This window comes from Barbus barbus, assembly GCF_936440315.1.
Source record: "Barbus barbus genome assembly, chromosome: 10".
Taxonomy (NCBI): domain Eukaryota; kingdom Metazoa; phylum Chordata; class Actinopteri; order Cypriniformes; family Cyprinidae; genus Barbus; species Barbus barbus.
This window is the reverse complement of record NC_136738.1, coordinates 16,989,193-17,008,081: the sequence shown is the minus strand read 5'-3', so window position 1 is coordinate 17,008,081 and position 18,889 is coordinate 16,989,193. Positions and strand designations below refer to the sequence as shown.

The following is an 18,889-nucleotide window of genomic DNA, read 5'->3' as shown; positions in this document are numbered from 1 at the left end:
ATATGTGGACTTTGTATATATGTGAGTGTGTGTGTGTGTGTGTGTATATATATATGTATATGTATGTATATATATATATATATATATATATATATATATATATATATACACACTCTCACACACAAACATATATATGTATGTGTATATATATGTGTATATGTGTGTGTGTATAATGCTCCCACATCATTTGAGTTTGATAACATTCTGTGGTTGAATGAAAGAACGTTTTTGGCATAAAATGGATGACACTTTGTTATGCTAAGGCTAATTTCATATCTTGCATTTTTTCATACTTGAATACACACAGATTTCAGACTTTTATGAATTTGTTTAAAAAACAATTTCATAAATTTCACACAGTAAATATTTCAATTGTTTTATAATTATTTCTCTCTTTGTTTATAAATCACAGTTTAAAATATTATTTTTCCATTAACTTTTGTAAGATTGGAAATCTGAGATAAGTGTATAACAATAAAATGCATCTGAAAAGGGATCATAAGGCATCATAAAATTTCTTTTTTAAGTGATATTTAACAGAAAAAAAAAAAATATATATATATATATATAACAGAAAAACGTCCTGTTTGTTTTAATAAAAATCAATCCATCAATCCAACATAAAAGTGCCTATAGTTGAAGTGACACTATATCATACAATTGTAGAAACAGCAGAATTCTAGAAAAGAAATTCTAGATGACTGTTGATCATTTTCATGCAGAAATAAATTTTGATCCATAGTTTTTTTTTTTTTTTTTTTTTTTTTTTTTTACTTTTACTGTTCCCACTAAACAATGCACTCTCACAGAAATGTAATTTGAGGACCTTGTTTCTCAGCAGACTTCAAACATGTGCACCAAGAAAGCGTCTCAAACATAAACCTGTATACAACTACCATTCTGTGAGTTATTTGCTTTGGGCTGTCCAGGGTATTGTTTGACAGTACAGCAGAGGCATGGAAAATGGATAACATGCTTGTTTTGGTACAACATGCATAGATAGACCACTGGTTCGAAGCAGTCCTAAGCATGTAACGGGTCCACCGACCCCCTGGATGCTTGTGTAATATATTTCAGCATCAGCTCATTGTTTCCCAAATTCAGTCTTGGCGAATGCCACTGTTAGAATATTATTAGTGACATCGGTGTTTGATTCCTTTCAAAAAAAGTTTGAACAGAACCTCAACTGCAGAGACGGCAACAGGAGAAAATGGCTGTGTCACTGACTTTTGTTCACAGCGACCAATGGGGGGGGGGGGGGGTATTTTATTGCCCGCAGGATTGCTCTGTGGTTTTTGTTGAAGTTTAAATATCTTCCACTCCCCATATATTAGACCTCCTCTTGGCATGAGTGGAAACCAAACAGCATTGTGTCTCTACCTCATCTGCCATGGGCTGAGAAAAAAAGGAAAAAAGTAACTGTTACTCAAGCCACATATTTCTCCCATGACTCTTTGCTCATCTCTTGGCAGCGATGACATGTTTCCTTACCAAAAAACACCCATAAATCAGATTAACAACCGAAAAGACCACAGGTGTCGAAGTTTAATGCTGGCACAGGGATTTTGTGATGTTTGTTTGTGTTATGTATCTGTCATTCACCTACTCTTGTATCAGTAACAAAAGCGGCCATTGTGTAATCTCTTCAAAACTGAGCAAAACACAGATGGATTAGCGCTGTTAACATCCGTGCCTCGTAAACGTTGGCTTTGGTCCGAGTTAAATTGGGATTTACACAGGGCGAGAGCTGCTGGAAAAAGGGGTTTGGATTATCTCTGACAGTGTGTCCCATTTCATCCTTTTTCCTTTTTTTTTTTCCCCCAGCCTCTCTTTTTGTCATCATCACTGGTTGCAGATTGTTAATCTCCATGTGGCCTGGATAGGTCTTCATCCGTTGGATTACAGGACTGTTTTATTGCAGGCGTTGACCGGGGCGTATGGTCAAAGAGGGCAGCTGTTTGCAGGTGCATGTGATGAGGGCTTAAATTTGCTTCCGAAAAGCCCATTTACCTAAGAGCTAAGAGGGCAACCTTGTTCTTTCATTAAAAAAAAAAAAATGCAGAGAAGACAGTGACTATTAGTACGCCATCAGAGACAGTCACATGGCCCGGCATGGGCTTTCTCTCTGCTGGACCTTTGTCTTTCAGGCGATCATTCTCCGCAATTATGCAATGTTTTTTTTTTTTTCACTTCTGTGGCTTGTCTCGAAATCCAGACATATTTGTGCATCTCTCGTTCCTCCCAGACTGTGCAGCGGACACTAATGACCAAGTAAAAAAGACGCAGGCACTGACGCATCACCACGCTGTGCTGGCAAGCATCGTGACTGGTTCCACAACTCCTCCTGTGCCCTGCTCATCGCCAGAGCCGTGCTGCCGAGACCCCCATTAGAGAGGGAAGGACATGATATGTTGGAATCTTGAAAACGGCACAAAGGATTTAAACCCGACTTGCGAGCGAAGGCAGAATTTACGAAAATATTTGACTTTTGATGCTTGCACACAATTAAAACTAATGAATCAGGGTCATGTTAGAGTAGAGGAATGGAAAATCGTTGTTTACTGGCGATCAGAATGTAATCAACGACATCAGCCCATACATTTTCACATCCATTCATGTATAGGTAGTCCCTTATTAGGACCTCAGCTCACACCCCTCCCTGTGGAGGAGGGGCGAGAACGATCGACACGGTCATGGTTTGTTTTGTCTTGTTTTACCGGAGGCTTTACCTCTGCTATTTTCAGCTGACCCTAATCAATCCCCAGATAACCGAATCCTGGGCTTTCAAGAGCTCCATTAATTAGCCCTTTCGCTTCCTTCTGATTTGAATCCTTTAACGTCATGCTTTTGCAGTAAATAGAGTTTGAATTTTAAAACATGCACCTCATGGGTGCGACTTAAAGGGGAATATTTAATCATAGCTGTCTAAATGAGAGGATCATATTCTTTTAAGTGGTACCGGATGACTGCTAATGAGGATTCGCAGGGTCCCTGCAGAACCCTTTTTTTCGTATTTGTTTTATTTGGTTTCTGTCTCATTGCACTCAGAGGTCAAAGGGTAAGAAAAAAACTTTTGGACATTTACACTACCAATCAAAAATTTAGGATTTGATTTCAATTATTATTGGATTATTCTTTTTTTTTTTTGGAAATAAATTATTTTTAATAAGCAAGGATGCATTAAATTGTCAAAAATCGAAAGTGATAAAGAAATGTATAATGTTACAAAATTATATTTCAATATTTTGAACTTTTGAAGAATCCTGAAAAAAGTTAAAAAATCACAGCTTGAGCACCAAATCAGCATGTTAGCTTTTTTTGTCATTACAGGAATACAATTTCAAAATATATTAAAACAGAAAAGTTATTTTAAATATTTCACAGTATTACTGTTTTACTGTATTTTTGATACAGCCTCAAGAGACTTCTTTCTAAATGAAGCATTGCCAGTGAAGCTGCTTTTACAGACCCTAAAACTTTTGAATGGTAGTGTTTTTTAAATAGCTTTATTTTTAAATAGCATTTTTTAAATAGCTATATAATATGTTTAACACATATTTTATAATAAAGTAAATACATTTAGAAAGTTAAATTTGAATTGTTTTTCTGATTGTTTTCCCCATAATAGCAGTATTATCTCCCCAAACTTTATTTGGGTCATCTGTAAGTTTGCCATCGATCATCTATATTAACATCTGCATTTAAAATGCTCCTTAAGTGTAGCTCCTAGAAAGCATCTAATAATTAATCACTAATATGTTTGTGTTTTATGTTTATTAATCTGCATTAATGCTGAGTGCATGTCAGTGAACTCATGTTTACGTGCGTTTGTTCGGGTCTCCTCTCTTCCAGTTTTAACTTGAGAGGCAAGTTGAGCCCCAGCAATCCCTGCATAACATAACTGACATATTAATTAACCCTCCGCTATGCTGTCAGTAGGAAAGAAGGCATCACGGCCACATGAAGGCTGTTATAGTTACTAGACTGACAGGCCGGGTAATAGGCATCCCTGCAGTCGCCATGTCACCTCCCCGCAGGTCAACCAGTCTTAGTCCAGAGGAGGTAGCAATCACATCCACAATGTAGCGAATCAAAGAGGCTGCAAAATTAATGAGGGAATCAACATCAAGCCATGGGGGAAAAGGCAACATAAAAGAACCGGAAATGAGAGGAAATAAGCCCTCACTAATACCTCATCTAAGGAGATTCCACCCAAGTGGGAGGTGTCTTTTGTCAAAGTGCTTCTGCCCCGGTAATTGTTTTTGACCTTCAACATCGTCATTTTTGTGAAGAGAGCTCTTTCTCAGACAGTATACAGAACGGCAGTGCTGACGAGCTCAGAGATTTGTCAAAGCCTCTTTTGTGCGGCGTGTATGAGCTCTGTAAGTCTGTTGTTCGGTAACATACCTCCGCTTTATCAAGAGGATGAGCTGCATGGATCACCACTCGACTGTCAGGGTTTTGAAAAGACTTCAGGCGCACAGTTTGGGCCAAAGAGAACGATTTCAAACCCATGCATTGAGGGTCGTTGTATTCAGAGGGAAGCTTCTTCATCAGATGTGTTGTTAGCATGTAGGTTAGCTATGCTAGTCTGTTTGACTGCAGAATAAAATTGGGGCTGTGTCTCGCAGTGGATGAAAAGTATTACTTTTTTAATAGAAAGATTGTCAGTTGATGGAAAGTGTGTTATTTCTGCCCTAACATTTTAGGCACACTTTATCAAAACCTAAAATAACCATGAAACTCAGTTAACAATCAACCAAACACATTTTTATTTTATTTTATACATATGACTGGGAAAGAATACTTACTGAGCTTCTCATAGTATAAAATAAAATTAAAATAGCATTTAATAAAACATTCTTTGAAGTACTCCTAATTTAATCTTATTAAAACCTGTAAAGTGTGCTTTGGATTTAAAGGCACACTTCAGACTTCAGAGTGAACTATTTTTGAAGTAATGAAGCATTGCCAGTGATCGCTGTGAAGCTGCTCACCAGATCTCTTGGCTAGACTCAGAACTTTAATGGAAGCACACCAGCAATCAGCGGGCTGGCTGGATCACAGTGACAGAACATGTGGCTTCAGCTTCAGATGTGTAATTAAGGTATACGAGCTGGGATTAGAAGAGGAACTTTCAGAACTCTTACCATACACCTCAAATCGAAATAATTGTATTAGTGTTTCCATTTGTATAAACGTTTCTGAGAAATCAAAATTGAAAATGTCAAACACTGAAATGTCATCAGTTTGTTTTATCACATCACAGATTTTTTTTACCTTTTCTCAGTATGTTTTGTATTATTTCCACAATAACATCTGAACATATGGCTAAACGTACAAAAGTTGAAGGTCATTAAAAAAAATAATAATAATATGTGTGGTAAAAAATAATAATCTGCAACAAAATCTGTGTGGATATTATTTGGTTGCAAAAATGAAAACATTAGTTAAATAAAGATACTTGTTTTACTTTTTGTTAAAGCTAAAATTCACTTAATTAACAGGGTTGCCAGGTCTGTGAAACAAAACTAGCCTATTTTTTCCCCCATGGTTTTCCTCTCCATCCGGGGTCCCCTTCATCACAATGGCTTTCTGAGGGGGCAGAGATACCTTTAACCCTCAAACAGCCTGCATCAAGTGTAAAAGTAGCCCAATTCCATGGAAAAAACGCAGACTTGGCAACACTGCTTACTAAACAAAACTATCTCTATTCAGCTTCATATTAAAATTGTTTTATTTGTTGAGCTCCTTCAAGACAACCTTCAAGAAACAGCTAAGGATGCTTCCATTTACACTTAAATTATTCATAAACCTAAACCTAGACATGTCTTACAGTATGTAAAAAAAAAAAAATAAATCTGTTTTTATTTTATTTTTAACTAAGCTATATAATTAAATGTTAAATATGACGGGTAGTGGTTTTTATTTTCTACACTTTATTTTTGAACTCTCTTTTGGTAATATTTTTGTTACTTTCCTGCTGCTAATTACTTTGTAATTAAGTTATTGTTTCCAAATGTGAAATAGTGTTTTGTTTCTGATGTGTCTCTCTCTCTGGCTAAAGGGAACATGACAAAGACCCACAGCTGTTCTTCCAGACCTTACTAAAACTCAAAGAGCGACAGCTGAGCTTTGAAGTTTCTGTCCTGGGAGAGACCTTCGCTGACGTTCCAGGTACATCATGTGCTGTGGGGATTAGAGACGGGGATAAATTTAAACAATTATAATGTGATATTGCTTTTATACACCAGTTCTTTCAGACAAAATGTTCCAGTTAGTTAGCCATATACTTCACCAGAATCTGCTTGTTTATTTATTTACTTACCTTTCTGTTCCTACTTTTTTTATAGAATGATTTAGTAGTGTGACACCTCTGATGTCATGCACAAATGTAATTACATGTTTAACTTTGAAACAAATTTGTTAAGTACACAGCTTTAGGTTCAAAGATCATCTTTTTATTGCACACAGGCAACATTTTCATTGGCAAAATACACGAACCATTAGTGGACAATTATGTTTTAATATCTTTCGGACAGTCTTGAGTATTTATGGCGTTGTGTTCATTTCATTTATGTGGCCACACACTCTAGCGCTGCCAAAGCTAGACTTACAGGAAACACAATCTCTTATATTGAGATGCAAACTTTTATTGCGGTATAAACAGCTGCAGGACCAAAAGAAATAAACAGATCGTAAAGGTTGCTCATGTTATGAAATTATGTTTACGATTGCTCGGAAGGCAATCACACTGAAACAGTTTTAATCTATTTTGATTTTGCTAATAGAATCGCATTATTGATTATTTGTGCCCTTCTCTGTTTTATGTCCAAATTTATGATGACCTTGCTTATTTTATCTCCTCGCAAAATATGACCAAAACTTTAAACATCCCTCTCTCCGCTAATTGCTACACATCGATATTGAGGCTTCTGTCCCTTTCTCTGTTCCTTCCCACTATAGACATCTTTTCAGAAGCCAAAGAACAGTTGGTTGACCACATCCAGCACTGGGGTTTCATGCCCAGCAAGGAAGATTACCTCAAAGCGCTGTGCCAAGCAGATGTCGTCGTTTCCACGGCCAAGCACGAGTTTTTCGGAGTAGCAATGTGAGTTTCATCTGCTGTCTGTCACAGAAATATGTTCTCTCCAAACAGAAAGGCACCACAATGGTTTATTTATGTCTATTAGCAGAAGTGTTGTTTGCCATTTTTATTACATTTCGAAAAATAACGTGTCAGTTTTACTCATTCGTATTAGTACATTAGCACAGATTTCATAGTAACTTCTGTTTGTTTCGTAATGTGGATGCAGAAAGTCTTTTCCATCATGTCACATTTTAACGTGAGGATTACCTTGAGCATGTAAATCTCCAAAGCCCAAACAGGCCCCCAAAAAAGTTCATGGCGTAATTGAAAGGTTGCTTTTAATCCCAGAGGCCTGTCCTTTCTATCTGGGGGGTGTTTCACTGTCAGGAGGGTACTGCATGGGTTTTGGAGGGACCTTTGAAAGCACCACCCTTGATGTGTTCAGCATTGCCCGGATCAATATCTTCAGTCACCTGTGCTTGACTTTTGAAGAGTTTGTTTGATAATGCCCAGAGCCAAGGTAGCACTGATCCCTTGAAGTGCACTAGCAGGGGCTCGTTCTACACTGGGGAATTCAGTCATCCTTGTTCTGTACACTAAATATATACATCCTATTAGATGACAGCATTGATGAATTTTCTGGGACGTGATATCGATTGGATGGAAGCATGCTTTGCTTTGTGAAGTAACGGTTTAGACTCGCGCTCCCTCTGGGACTCTTACTACATACGGCTGAGGTTGTTCTCGCTTTCATTAGATCAAAGTCCAGTGAAGAGGAGGAATAAGGAGACTCCTCAGCTGTGTGTGTTTTACGTTTAGGTCCTCAGGCAATGTGTGTGTTCAAATATTGATCAAACACCTGCTGTCGGCTTTTCTTACTAATGGTTAACTTCCAAAAAACATCTAATTTTAGTAATTAAGGCTATGATGTTCCTTAACTATGAGCATACAATAGTTAGAGAATTGTCTTTTTTATGTATGTAATGAAAACACTTTAGATTAGGAAACACTATTCACTATTAACTAGTTGTTTATTAGGATGCATATTACTAGCATATTGGCCTTTTATTTGTACTTAAAAAACACTTATACTGCATGACTATTCTAGATCCATTAAAGGGTTAGTTCACCTCAAAATGGAAATTCTGTAATTAATTACTCACCCTCATGTCGTTCCAAACCCGTAAGATCTTCGTTCATCTTCGAAACGCAAATTAAGATGTTTTTGATGAAATCGGAGAGCTATCTGACACTCCATAGACATTCTTAACTCGGGGGAGAAGAACGGTTGAGTAAATTATTTTTGTTTTCTTTGCGCAAAAAAAAGTATTCTCGTAGCATCGCAAAACTGAAGTTGAGCTATTAGCTATTAGTTTATTATATATCATAAATACATACAATTGCAATGTTGAACAGCTTTAATTACAGCTTGATTTGAAATTGTGTGCAATGAAATAGTGTATTAGATTTATTACATTAAATAATTGGATTAATTTTATGATAGGTTTTAATATAAGTCTGGGACAAGGGTAAAACAATAAAATCTTTACATAATACGTTTGAAAAATCTAAAGAATAACTGATGAAGACATGATAAAAAGTTTCTGAGACATGTTTTAATGTGGCCTTTATACAACAAAAAAGAAAATTAGTTAAAATCTGTTCGTTTTAATAAAAATCAGCCCCTGGGACATAAAAGTGCCTGGAGTTGGAGAAACATCCAACTTTCTAAATCAATTTTGCTACAAAGGACTGATGACATGAGAAAGAGGCTGCAAGACCTCGGAACTCGAATCACCTGCTCAAATGCTTTTGCCGATCAGTCCTTGCATCTCATTGGTCAACTCTGCGCCACGCAAGGGGACTTTTCTCCACTGTGTTCTGTCCTCGTTATTGTGGAAATTAGCCTAATCTGATTAATTGTCAGCAGACGCCCATCCGTGCCCTCCAGAAAAACAGTAAGGCAGCCAAGCAGAATGATCGCCTAATTATATTTGAGATGAAAAGCCTGATAAGCATTTGCACGCTCACACATTAACTGCATTGACATGGAACTGACCTTAATCAGTTTCATACGACGGGCTGTCATAGACTCCAGCCGAGCGACTTTGATTTACTGTGTTCACTGTGAATTTGATCAGGGAAGGGGATGTTGACGTTGCAGAGTAGGTAATACTACACTAAACCTTCACTTTCTAGTGTTTGCTCAAGGACGGTGACTGTTGTGCTTTTCTTTTGCTTTTTCCTTTGTAGAGAAATTATAGGTGATGTGTTCTTTCTGGTTTGGTTTTCTTCCAGCTGGTTTATAATTTGTTGGAATAAAGAGATGGGAATAAAAGTGGATGTTTTATTGCTTTTGCACGAATAGTAAATGCAATGGACTTTTTTTAGCATGCATCTGTTGGCTGTTGATGGCTAGACTATTCAGGGCTATCAAAATCTGTTTTTAAAAGTTGAACTAATTTTAACTTAACATGGCATTTTAAAAATTAATTAAGACTTATCACATATATATATATTGGAAACATTTAAACAAAGGTGCAGACAAATGCAAGAAAGCATGTGAGGTCAGATATGTTGTCCAACCAAAACTGCTTGATCCATGATTCATGCACTCAAAAAAAAAATTATTAAAGAAAAATGTGTGCTTTGTTTTCCTATGTTACAGATCTGAAAGTTTAGCATTCTATGAGCGACCATTAAATATGTAACAATACAAACCACTTTGAAATGCAACTTTGTGATTCTGACACGTTTCCCAAATCCACAGGATTGTTCGAGGAGATTTGTCCCATTGCTCAGTCAGAATTTTGAAATTTCAGCCGTGAATGGCAGAGGGCTAATCGGATATTAAAATATGCATGGTTTTAGCATGGGAAATGAGATGAGGATCTGATGGTGAAGGGAGAGATGGATAGACTCATTAAATATTAATACTCATTCTACAAAATATTTAAACAGCCGGTCATTTCCACTGCCAGCAATAGGGGTTCAAATGAGTTGAATCAGTTGGGAGCAAAGTTTGCCCTAGATTGAACTATTTGATGAACTAAAAGCATGAGATAGTGTGTAAAACTATGCCATAGTTATGAGGTAGCATAACAAGAGTTCATTAGGTATTTGAATTAGTAAAATGATTTGAAATGCTTTGATCTGCTCTGTGTAATGGTTGATATTGATCAAGGTGTAGTAAAAGGTGCCGCTTCATACGGCGGGTGATAGGTTGGAAAAATAACCTACCCTCAGCCAGTTACAATGGCTTTCTTCAGTAATGGCAACTCTTTTGAACTTCCATGGTGCTGTTATTTCAAGGCATTTGGTCAATACAGTCCCGATGCACTATGGAACTGAATCTTAAATTACATAAATCTTCTCTTTCAGGTTAGAGGCGGTCCATTGTGGTTGTTACCCTCTGTGTCCGAAGGCTTTGGTCTATCCTGAAATATTCCCTGGTAAAAAAATTCTTTCATTTTCATGATTTGCCTAGCTCAATTTCATATGCAAAAGAAGATTTATTGTCACAGGCAAAGCTGCTATGTTCAACTTCTGTATATAATGACTTATTCATCTTAAAGCACAATCGAAGAATTTGCCATAAACCATTCTGGCATTTGTATATAAATAAGTAAATATAACCACAGTTCAATAATGTACAGCATCACGCAGCATGGTGTCAGCTGAATTTTTAATGCTGAAAATGCCTGCGATCTCATCTGCTCTTTGAGGTTTCTGACTTATCAAATATGTATTTTCCTCTTGTAGCAACATATCTGTATTCAACACCTGAACAGCTGTATAAAAGACTACAAGACTTCTGTAAGCGTCCGCAATTAGTCAGACATCATGTTACTCAGGTAAACAATGTTCACTTTGCTGGGAATCAAATCAACCGCAAAGACTCCTACAGAGAATTCTAACGTGTTTAGTGCTTTTTAGTCATAAAATGCTGTGAATAAACATTCATCCATGATGCTAATACATGATTAGTAATAAAAAATCGAAAAATGTAGCCTAAATTCTTCTGTGCTATGAAGATGTTCTACAAATCAGTTAAGCTCAGTCTTTATTCCATTGTAGAGGTTCCATTAATTGGTGCGTCGTAAGTCTGATAGTGCTACACACAAATATTCAACTCTATAATCATGCACGTTAGCTAAATACTAAAAGAAAAAAAAAATGCGGTAACTCTTTATTTTAGGGTCTCAGCTAGTTGCTTATTACTAGAATATTAGCCATTTATTAGTACTAATTAAGCACATATTAATGCCTTATTCTACATGACCTTATTCTACATCCCTAATCCTACCCAATACCTAAACTTAACAACTACCTTTCTAATTATTAATAAGCAGCAAATTAGGAATTTATTGAGAGAAATGTCGTAGTCAATAGTGAATATACTAATTATTTTGTTGTTGAGGTCAAAGGTCATACATCCACTGTATTTTTCTACAAATTTGCCACATATAGAAGTTTTAATGCAAAAAAAAAAATATATATATATATATATATATAAAACAGGCTACATTAAATATACATACACAATACATATAATAATAATAATTAATAAATGCATTTAAATGTTTGATTTAAAGCTGTTGTTGATTCTTTTTTTTTTTGGTGGAAAAAATATTCAATTATTAAACTTTCCATCCTGAAGCAAATCCTTTTGAGAGCCACTGCTCAACTAATCATAAAACAATAGAATTCCAATTCTGTCATGCACTTACACTGTTCTCTGCTTTTTCAATCTCTTTCCCCTTTACTCTCTGACTCTCTTTTTCCTAGGTGGACCTCCACGCTTTCTCCTGGGACACTCTGGGGGACAGTTTCAGATCTCTCCTGGGAGCCGACAGTGACAGGATGTTAACAGAGGAGCACGTCATGACATGACCCCCAAGAAATACATAATGATTTCAACTCCAGCCTCGTTGTGAAAGAGAGTTTATGATCCTCTCTACCTCTTTGCTATTATTTAAGAAAAACATGTATATGTGATTTTAATGTTCTCATGCCAGAAAAAAAGCAACTTTATATTTGTGGTTAATGGAAAAAAAGAACAAAGTAAAAATAAACAATCAAAAAACCTGAAACCGCTTTCGTGTTGCGCCTAGGCGGGCCCACCTCATATTTCGGTTCATATCCATTTTTATCCTTTGTGCCGGAGGACTCCAGCCTGGAATTCTGGAGTCTTCGGTTCCCACTCCGACAGAGCGGCAGCCAAGTTGCGGCTTGAAACGTTGTGGGCTCTCGCTCCACCTGAGGTTGCCAGGTTGTGACAAAGTCCCCCGAGGCTCAGTAAAGGTTGATGCAAGGCTTCCCCAGGACTGTGGTTCAATCTAAATATGGTTCTTTTATTTTCCTTGCGTTGGAGATCTGGCTGTACGTTGCAGCCGGGAACCCACTGCATAATTAAGGGGGCATGGTAACTAGCTATTTATGTTTTTGCAAAATGTAAAATCTGGGCAAACTATATGGCCTGTCAGATTTTCCATAAAGATGTAAGTGTCTGCTTTCACATCACAGCAATGCCACAATCACACGGCCCACTTCAGGCCTGCCAACATACGTGTTATTAAAAGAGGTCGGACTTTTATTGCAAGAGTTATTGAAGGATTCCTCCTTTATTATCAGACATTCTCTCAATAAAGCTGACTTTCTGACGTTATTATTTCAGATGCATCGATTATTCAGGTGCGCCGGACAGAGGATTCAAATTAAAGGCTCAAATATAATCACATTGCCATCTCCTCGCACGCGTCCAAAATTAGTCTCATTACTCCTCATTAAGTAGCAGTGCTTCCTTTACAGCTCATAGAAAAATAGTCCTAATATCCTACCTCCATATGTAATGTATTTCGTATTTTAGGGGGTCAGTGAGATACTTTTGTGTGCCGTATGATAATTAGTGTGAGTTATCAAAGCATTATCGCTTATGATTTGCCTCTTTTTGTTCATCCTTGTGTTATTTATGGATGCGATTGACCTGTTTCCACCTTATCCGGCAATGTCAGATGAATTTGTCATCTACTCCGGGCCGACCTGAGGTCAGGACCTAATGACGCCATAAAGCCTATAACCTGCTGTTTCGGCTCAAAATGTCACCCCACATATTAAAAGTTAATAGCAACCTCTATAAAACTCAGTGCACATTAAACCATTTCATTGGCCTGTTGCTGTTTTCTCACTGATGGTGTTCTAGGGATATGAAGCTAATTTAATGCTGGCCGAATTCGATGGCAAAACAAATGGTATTGAGACTTGTGCGGTCCTCTTATTTTTTCCCCTCCAGTTCATGTTTGGTGTCCCACTGGAGTAGCACAGAGCTTGGAGAGCTGCCATTCACATTATATGACTACATTTGTAGATATTTTAATATCTGACAGGGGAATCACTAAAGTAAATTTGATCTGATACAACATCAGGTATGCTCATCTGTTTAAGGTCAGCTTTGATTTTAAATATGCTATTTAGACCTTTATCAGATAATGGTGTCTCAATTATTAAATACTTGGAAGTGAAGGTAAGATTGCTTTTAGCATTCTCTGTCATTTCCAAGTTCATTGCTGTAACCAGAACAGAATTTAGAGCAGCAACTCACTGCAAATGAAACGGCACAGAATCATCACAGCCTCCTCTGAAACCAGCAAAAGGATTTAGGAAATGGAAAATGGAAATGTCACTTTAATGAGAACCCTCAAATTCTGACTTGAGCTAAATTTACTGGTCACAGTACAGTTTGAGCATGGTTGTCACCAAATTAGGAAGGATTTATTTTTTCATATGCATTTATTTTAATGTTTTAAAATGTTAGTTCAACCTAAGTCAAGAGGGTAACTTTTTATTATTTTTTATTTTATTTTATCTCTATCACATTATATTGGGTAAATTACACTAGATTGAAATTCTTGTTCATTATCCATTTCTGAGTAATTTAGAATTAGATTTTTTTATTCTACAGTTGTCAGAATAAATATTCCTTTATTATTGCTATTTTATTTTTAATAATTGACTTGCTAAAGCAAGGAAAGTACTCTAAAGGGTTTGTAAATGATTTGTTAGGAGTGGACTGTACATAAAAAAAAAGCTTTTATTTTCTCTTTGCGTGCTGCTTTATTTATTTTAGTCTTTTTTTTCACACCAGCTCATGTTGTGGCACGCTGTCCAATTATACCATTACCAAGGGGGAAGTATGTACTACTCGTGTGGTCATACAGTACGGTTGTGAGATTTTATAATTAGTTTATTTCTGAGCACAGGATGAGAAAGAGGTCCTGGCTGAACTAACAGGTAGAATACGTCTCATCGTTTCACTCTTGAGTTCTATAACATTGCCCTGATCCCTGATCTTAAAGGAAGACCGGAGGAACGGATAAGCGCGAGAGATAGACATAGTTGTCCTCATGTGACTCAGTCATATGCTATCAATATGCTGCCATGTTCTGTTGGAGCCCAGGCTCTTTTTAATGGGGCCTGGTGGTTAGAACATGGCAGGCATCTCACAGGGACACTGTATTGTTATGCTGTCATTTACTTTTGGGCCCTTTCTTGCGTTTCTTTTTCTGTTTCTTTTTTTTTTTTTTGTGGACTTACAAAGACGCTCGTTTCCATGAAGCTCTGCCAAGAAGGATGGGAAAACAAAGTGTGGGGGTGGGGTGTGTGGGAGTTTGTCGGGGTTCGGAAAAGCGCAGTGGTCTCCAGTTATTACATGAAATCATTAGAAGTGGAACGTCTTGGCTTACGTAGAGAAAACATGAAGGCCGTAGTTTCATACGGCTTTGTGCGCCCCTCGCCCACTGACCACATGGCGTCAATAGAGCTCTTCACACTGGTCACAATGGTTAGCAGACCCGATGATTTGTTGCTGTTTGTTCAACATGATGGCATGTGTGTATATATATATATATATATATATATATATATATATATATATATATATATATATATATATATATATATATATATATATATACAATGCCCTCCAAAAGTTTGGAAACATCCCTGGCAAAGTGTGGTTTTGGACGATATCCAATTTTGCATTTTTTGGTGCAAATACATTAAAGTAAATTTACATTATCATTGAAGACCAGCAATAAAACATAATAATGGCAATGTATACATGTCAAAGTCAGACATGCCCCTTTGCCAGCTGTGATGCCTGGTTACTGGTTTAAACTTGGCCCAGGTTTTTAAAAGATTGTTGGGTCAGCACACCTTAATACTGTAGCTTCAACAATTGATTGCCAATTCAAAGCCAATGTTTGAATAAACTGACAGCTCAGATGCTCAGATTATGCAGAGCTGCAATAGCTGCTATAATATAATGGTGGATATTTTGATGAATCGAAAATGTATTTTTTTTCTATGTATAAACTATGTAATAAAATATGTTTTCGTAGTTTGTGTTGTCCCTTATCAGTGCAAAATTATCACAAATTAAAAAGGATTCATGCCAACATTGTCCAAAACCCCACTTTTCTAGGGCGTTTCCAAACTTTTGGAGGGCAGTGTATATACTCACCCATGCACACACACACACACACGGCCATTCAAAAGTTTTGTCAGTGAGATTCTTTTTTTTTTTTAAAGAAGTTACTTTTATTTAGCTAGAATGCATTATGCATAAGTATTTCTTGAGCAACAAATCAGCATATTAGAATGATTTCTGAAGGATCATGTGACACTGAAGACTGGATTTGACAGAACATTCAGCTTTGCCATCGCAGGAATAAATTATATTTTTAAATATATTACAATAGAAAACATTTAAATTGTAATCATATTCTTCAATATCTCTGTATTTGTTTTTTTTTTTTTTACAGTATTTTTTATTATTTTTTTTTTAATCAAATAAAGAGACATTTTTAAAAATTTACCCTGAAAGGTAGTTTATATATTTTGGCATGGTCAAAATCTGTGCAGCAAACAAACTATGTAAAATACTGAAATAAATACTTTTTTTTTTTAAGATTCATTCACTTCACACCACATTCCAAACACTCAAAATGTACCACACCTTTTCACAAGCCAATTTGATGGGAGACGTTAATTTTGCACATATTAATGAGCTAAGCACCACCTGCAGTACGACGGCTCTCAAAGTGTGAGCTGTGTTGCACAAAGCCCAGTGTCATGTGACCATGGGCTCTATCACAGAATAAATCTGGGCGTTCGCTTCATGTACATGGCGAATATCTGCCAATATTCTCCCCTGGGTTACTTACCACTTCAGTCCATCCACCCACACATTTTGATTTCTTGTTATTTGAAGCATTTAATGCAAGAATGAACTCTACAGCGTGGCCTTTCGGCTCTGCTTGGGCAGCTGATGTTCAGTGCCTATACTTTTGACCAAGACAGTGTGAAATAATGTACCGCTATCATGACATAAGTACAATTCTGATGAGACATTTTGATTTTAGTCCCATACTATAATAATAATTATAATAATTAAAGCTGCAATATATCCTGTATTTTTTTATTTGTTATTCAAATGTCATTTAAAAGACCATTTCCATCCCAAAGGAGCAGTGTATATAACAGGATGGAATTAAAGTAAAGCTTTGTCTGCATTAGAATCATAATCAAGGCTATCTGCACTTTTTTGTATTGTCCTGTAATACTTCTGGGCTGCATTTCCTTAATTATTTTTTTCTTATTATTTCTGGATTTTCTTGTCTAGTATTGAAGTGAGCCTGTCTGACATGTAAAACTTTTTTTTAGGTGTCAAAACGTAATGATAAACTAAGCCACCACATTCAATACAAGATCCAAGCTCTCTGTAAACTTTTTGTAGTTGGAGAAAAAAAAAAATGTGTGTATCTTTTCAAAGGTTCTGCAATGAAGGTCTTGGTGGCCTGCCGAACTCGTTAAGGTCCCCGAGTGAAGCACAGCTGTGCCAGAGAGGTCACTAAAAGCTGCATCTCATTTCACTGTGTTATTTTCAGTCGAGATTTAGAGAGACTCACAACCCGCAAATCTGGTTTATGTCGCCCTCCTGTTCCTCCAGTACCCCTTCATCATTACTGCTCGAGATGCCAAACTATGAGGGATCTGATGCAGGGAAAAAGCTACAAGGAGGGATGGCTCTTCCCGTAATTACAGACTCTCTCTTATCTCTGGGATGGAATTAAAAACACATTCCATGCAGACAGTCTCAGCACTGGCCTGCGGGAAGCAAATAAAAAGAGACTGCTGTTCGAGAATTGGAGAGGACTTTGGCAGTTTGATTAGAAACCGATGTGATCACGCTGTACGTTATCTGACAATGCAAAGGGCCCATAGAGGGACAGAGTTTATGAAGGAGGCTGCAGGAAGAAGAGCAGAAAACTCAATGCAGTATGAAATAAGGCATGTCATTTTTTTTTTTTGTTTTTTCAAAAACAGTTTTACAAATTTTGCTTAAAAAAACACAATACATGTACAGCTACCATTAATAAAACAACATCACAATACAATACAAAGCAAATACCTGTTGCAACAGACTGCAAGTATGTTCTCCCAGAAATCACAAGTTTGCCATCTCAGGTTTGTGGCAAATAAAAGGTTGACCAAAAAAAAAAAACTGCCAGAAATCGCTTAAAGTCAATTTATTTCAAACTAAAATTATCCATTAGAAAATATCAGTGTACAAAACCCATTTACAAAAATGGCTTAATTTCCCTGTCATAAACGACCATGTATATGATTACAAATATATAGCTTTTCAATTTTGTCAACGATGTTTTGAGGTATGATACAATGTGAAATTTGCATTATGCAAAAATATAATTATATGTAAGTTTATATATAAATTATAAATGTCTCTTAATTATTTTTTATGTGAACCTTTTTTTTAAGGAGCAAATATGAAAAAATTCAAAGCAAGAAACCATTTTACATGAGCATAACATCCAGCCAGCAAGCACACACACACACACTTTTTTTTTCTTCTTAATTTCTCACTCTTTTTTTTTCAGTCTCTTTTTCCAGAATAATCTTGGGTGACTTTACATGCCCTCCGGTCCAAAGATCTCCACACATTCAATGAGAATGGACTCCACTATTTGATTCTGATACACCATATTGACTTCCATGTTTCCGGATTCAAACTCGGGCCACATGAGAGTTGGTCCAAACACAATGCTGATGCCCTGAGTTGACATTAAGTTTTTCTTTGACTTCATCAAGACTCTGTAAAAGAGAAAACACCAGATCATTGAAGCAATACAATAGCAATGAATAGAGTTTAGGTTTTTTTTAAGTCTTGTGAAGATCCCTAATGGAAGAACTGACTATGGCGTACAAGTACAATCATTAAAGTGTGCGCGTTTCCTGTCATAAAACCCTACTCAGATCGTCGGTGACGGACCATCGGCAGGGTGTTTTTGAGGACTTGTGCCTGGTCTTTGGAGGCATCTAAGCACACTTTTAGCAGAATCTGTCTGAGCTGAGGTTTGGCTGTGGTGGAGAGACAATCAATACTGGGGTATTGGAGGACTCTTAGAAGGAGCCAGATTGGAGCCCTCTGGCTCTGTTATGGGTTGAGGCCTGGAAAGGGAGGAAGGGATTGTGGTGGAGGGCTTCTTTCCAAGTTGTCAACGGGATCCTGACTAAGAGGTGGGAAGCAGGCTTAACATTTAGAAGCACACTTTGTATGGTTTCACCACGGCCCAGTCCTGAAAGGTACTGATTAGGAGTGTGTTGGGTTTACTGCACTCACGTATATTGTACCGTAGTGTAACCGACGTCCTGTGCCATCTACGTTTATGGTCACATCTATCAAAATAATGGTCTACAATTATGCAACACAACTCAACA

The 18,889-nt window shown here is 36.9% G+C and overlaps 2 protein-coding genes across 4 annotated transcripts in view; one reads left to right on the top strand and one right to left on the bottom strand.

Annotated features, from left to right (window-relative positions):
* The window catches only part of gtdc1 (glycosyltransferase-like domain containing 1), a 44,491-nt gene extending 30,303 nt beyond the window's left edge, over positions 1-14,188 (top strand). For both annotated transcript variants that reach the window (XM_079426987.1, XM_079426986.1), the window contains exons 7-11: positions 6,068-6,177; positions 6,967-7,111; positions 10,472-10,542; positions 10,853-10,944; positions 11,879-14,188. In XM_079426987.1, the coding sequence (XP_079283113.1) occupies positions 6,068-6,177; positions 6,967-7,111; positions 10,472-10,542; positions 10,853-10,944; positions 11,879-11,983 (523 nt within the window). In that variant the 3' untranslated portion in view covers positions 11,984-14,188. The remainder of the gene's footprint in view (positions 1-6,067; positions 6,178-6,966; positions 7,112-10,471; positions 10,543-10,852; positions 10,945-11,878) is intronic.
* A 2,566-nt stretch (positions 14,189-16,754) lies between these two features.
* Positions 16,755-18,889, bottom strand: part of LOC306876061 (rho GTPase-activating protein 15-like) — a 35,092-nt gene continuing 32,957 nt past the window's right edge. For both annotated transcript variants that reach the window (XM_079426959.1, XM_079426960.1), the window contains one exon: positions 16,755-18,262. In XM_079426959.1, coding sequence (XP_079283085.1) covers positions 18,079-18,262 — 184 coding nt within the window. In that variant the 3' untranslated portion in view covers positions 16,755-18,078. The remainder of the gene's footprint in view (positions 18,263-18,889) is intronic.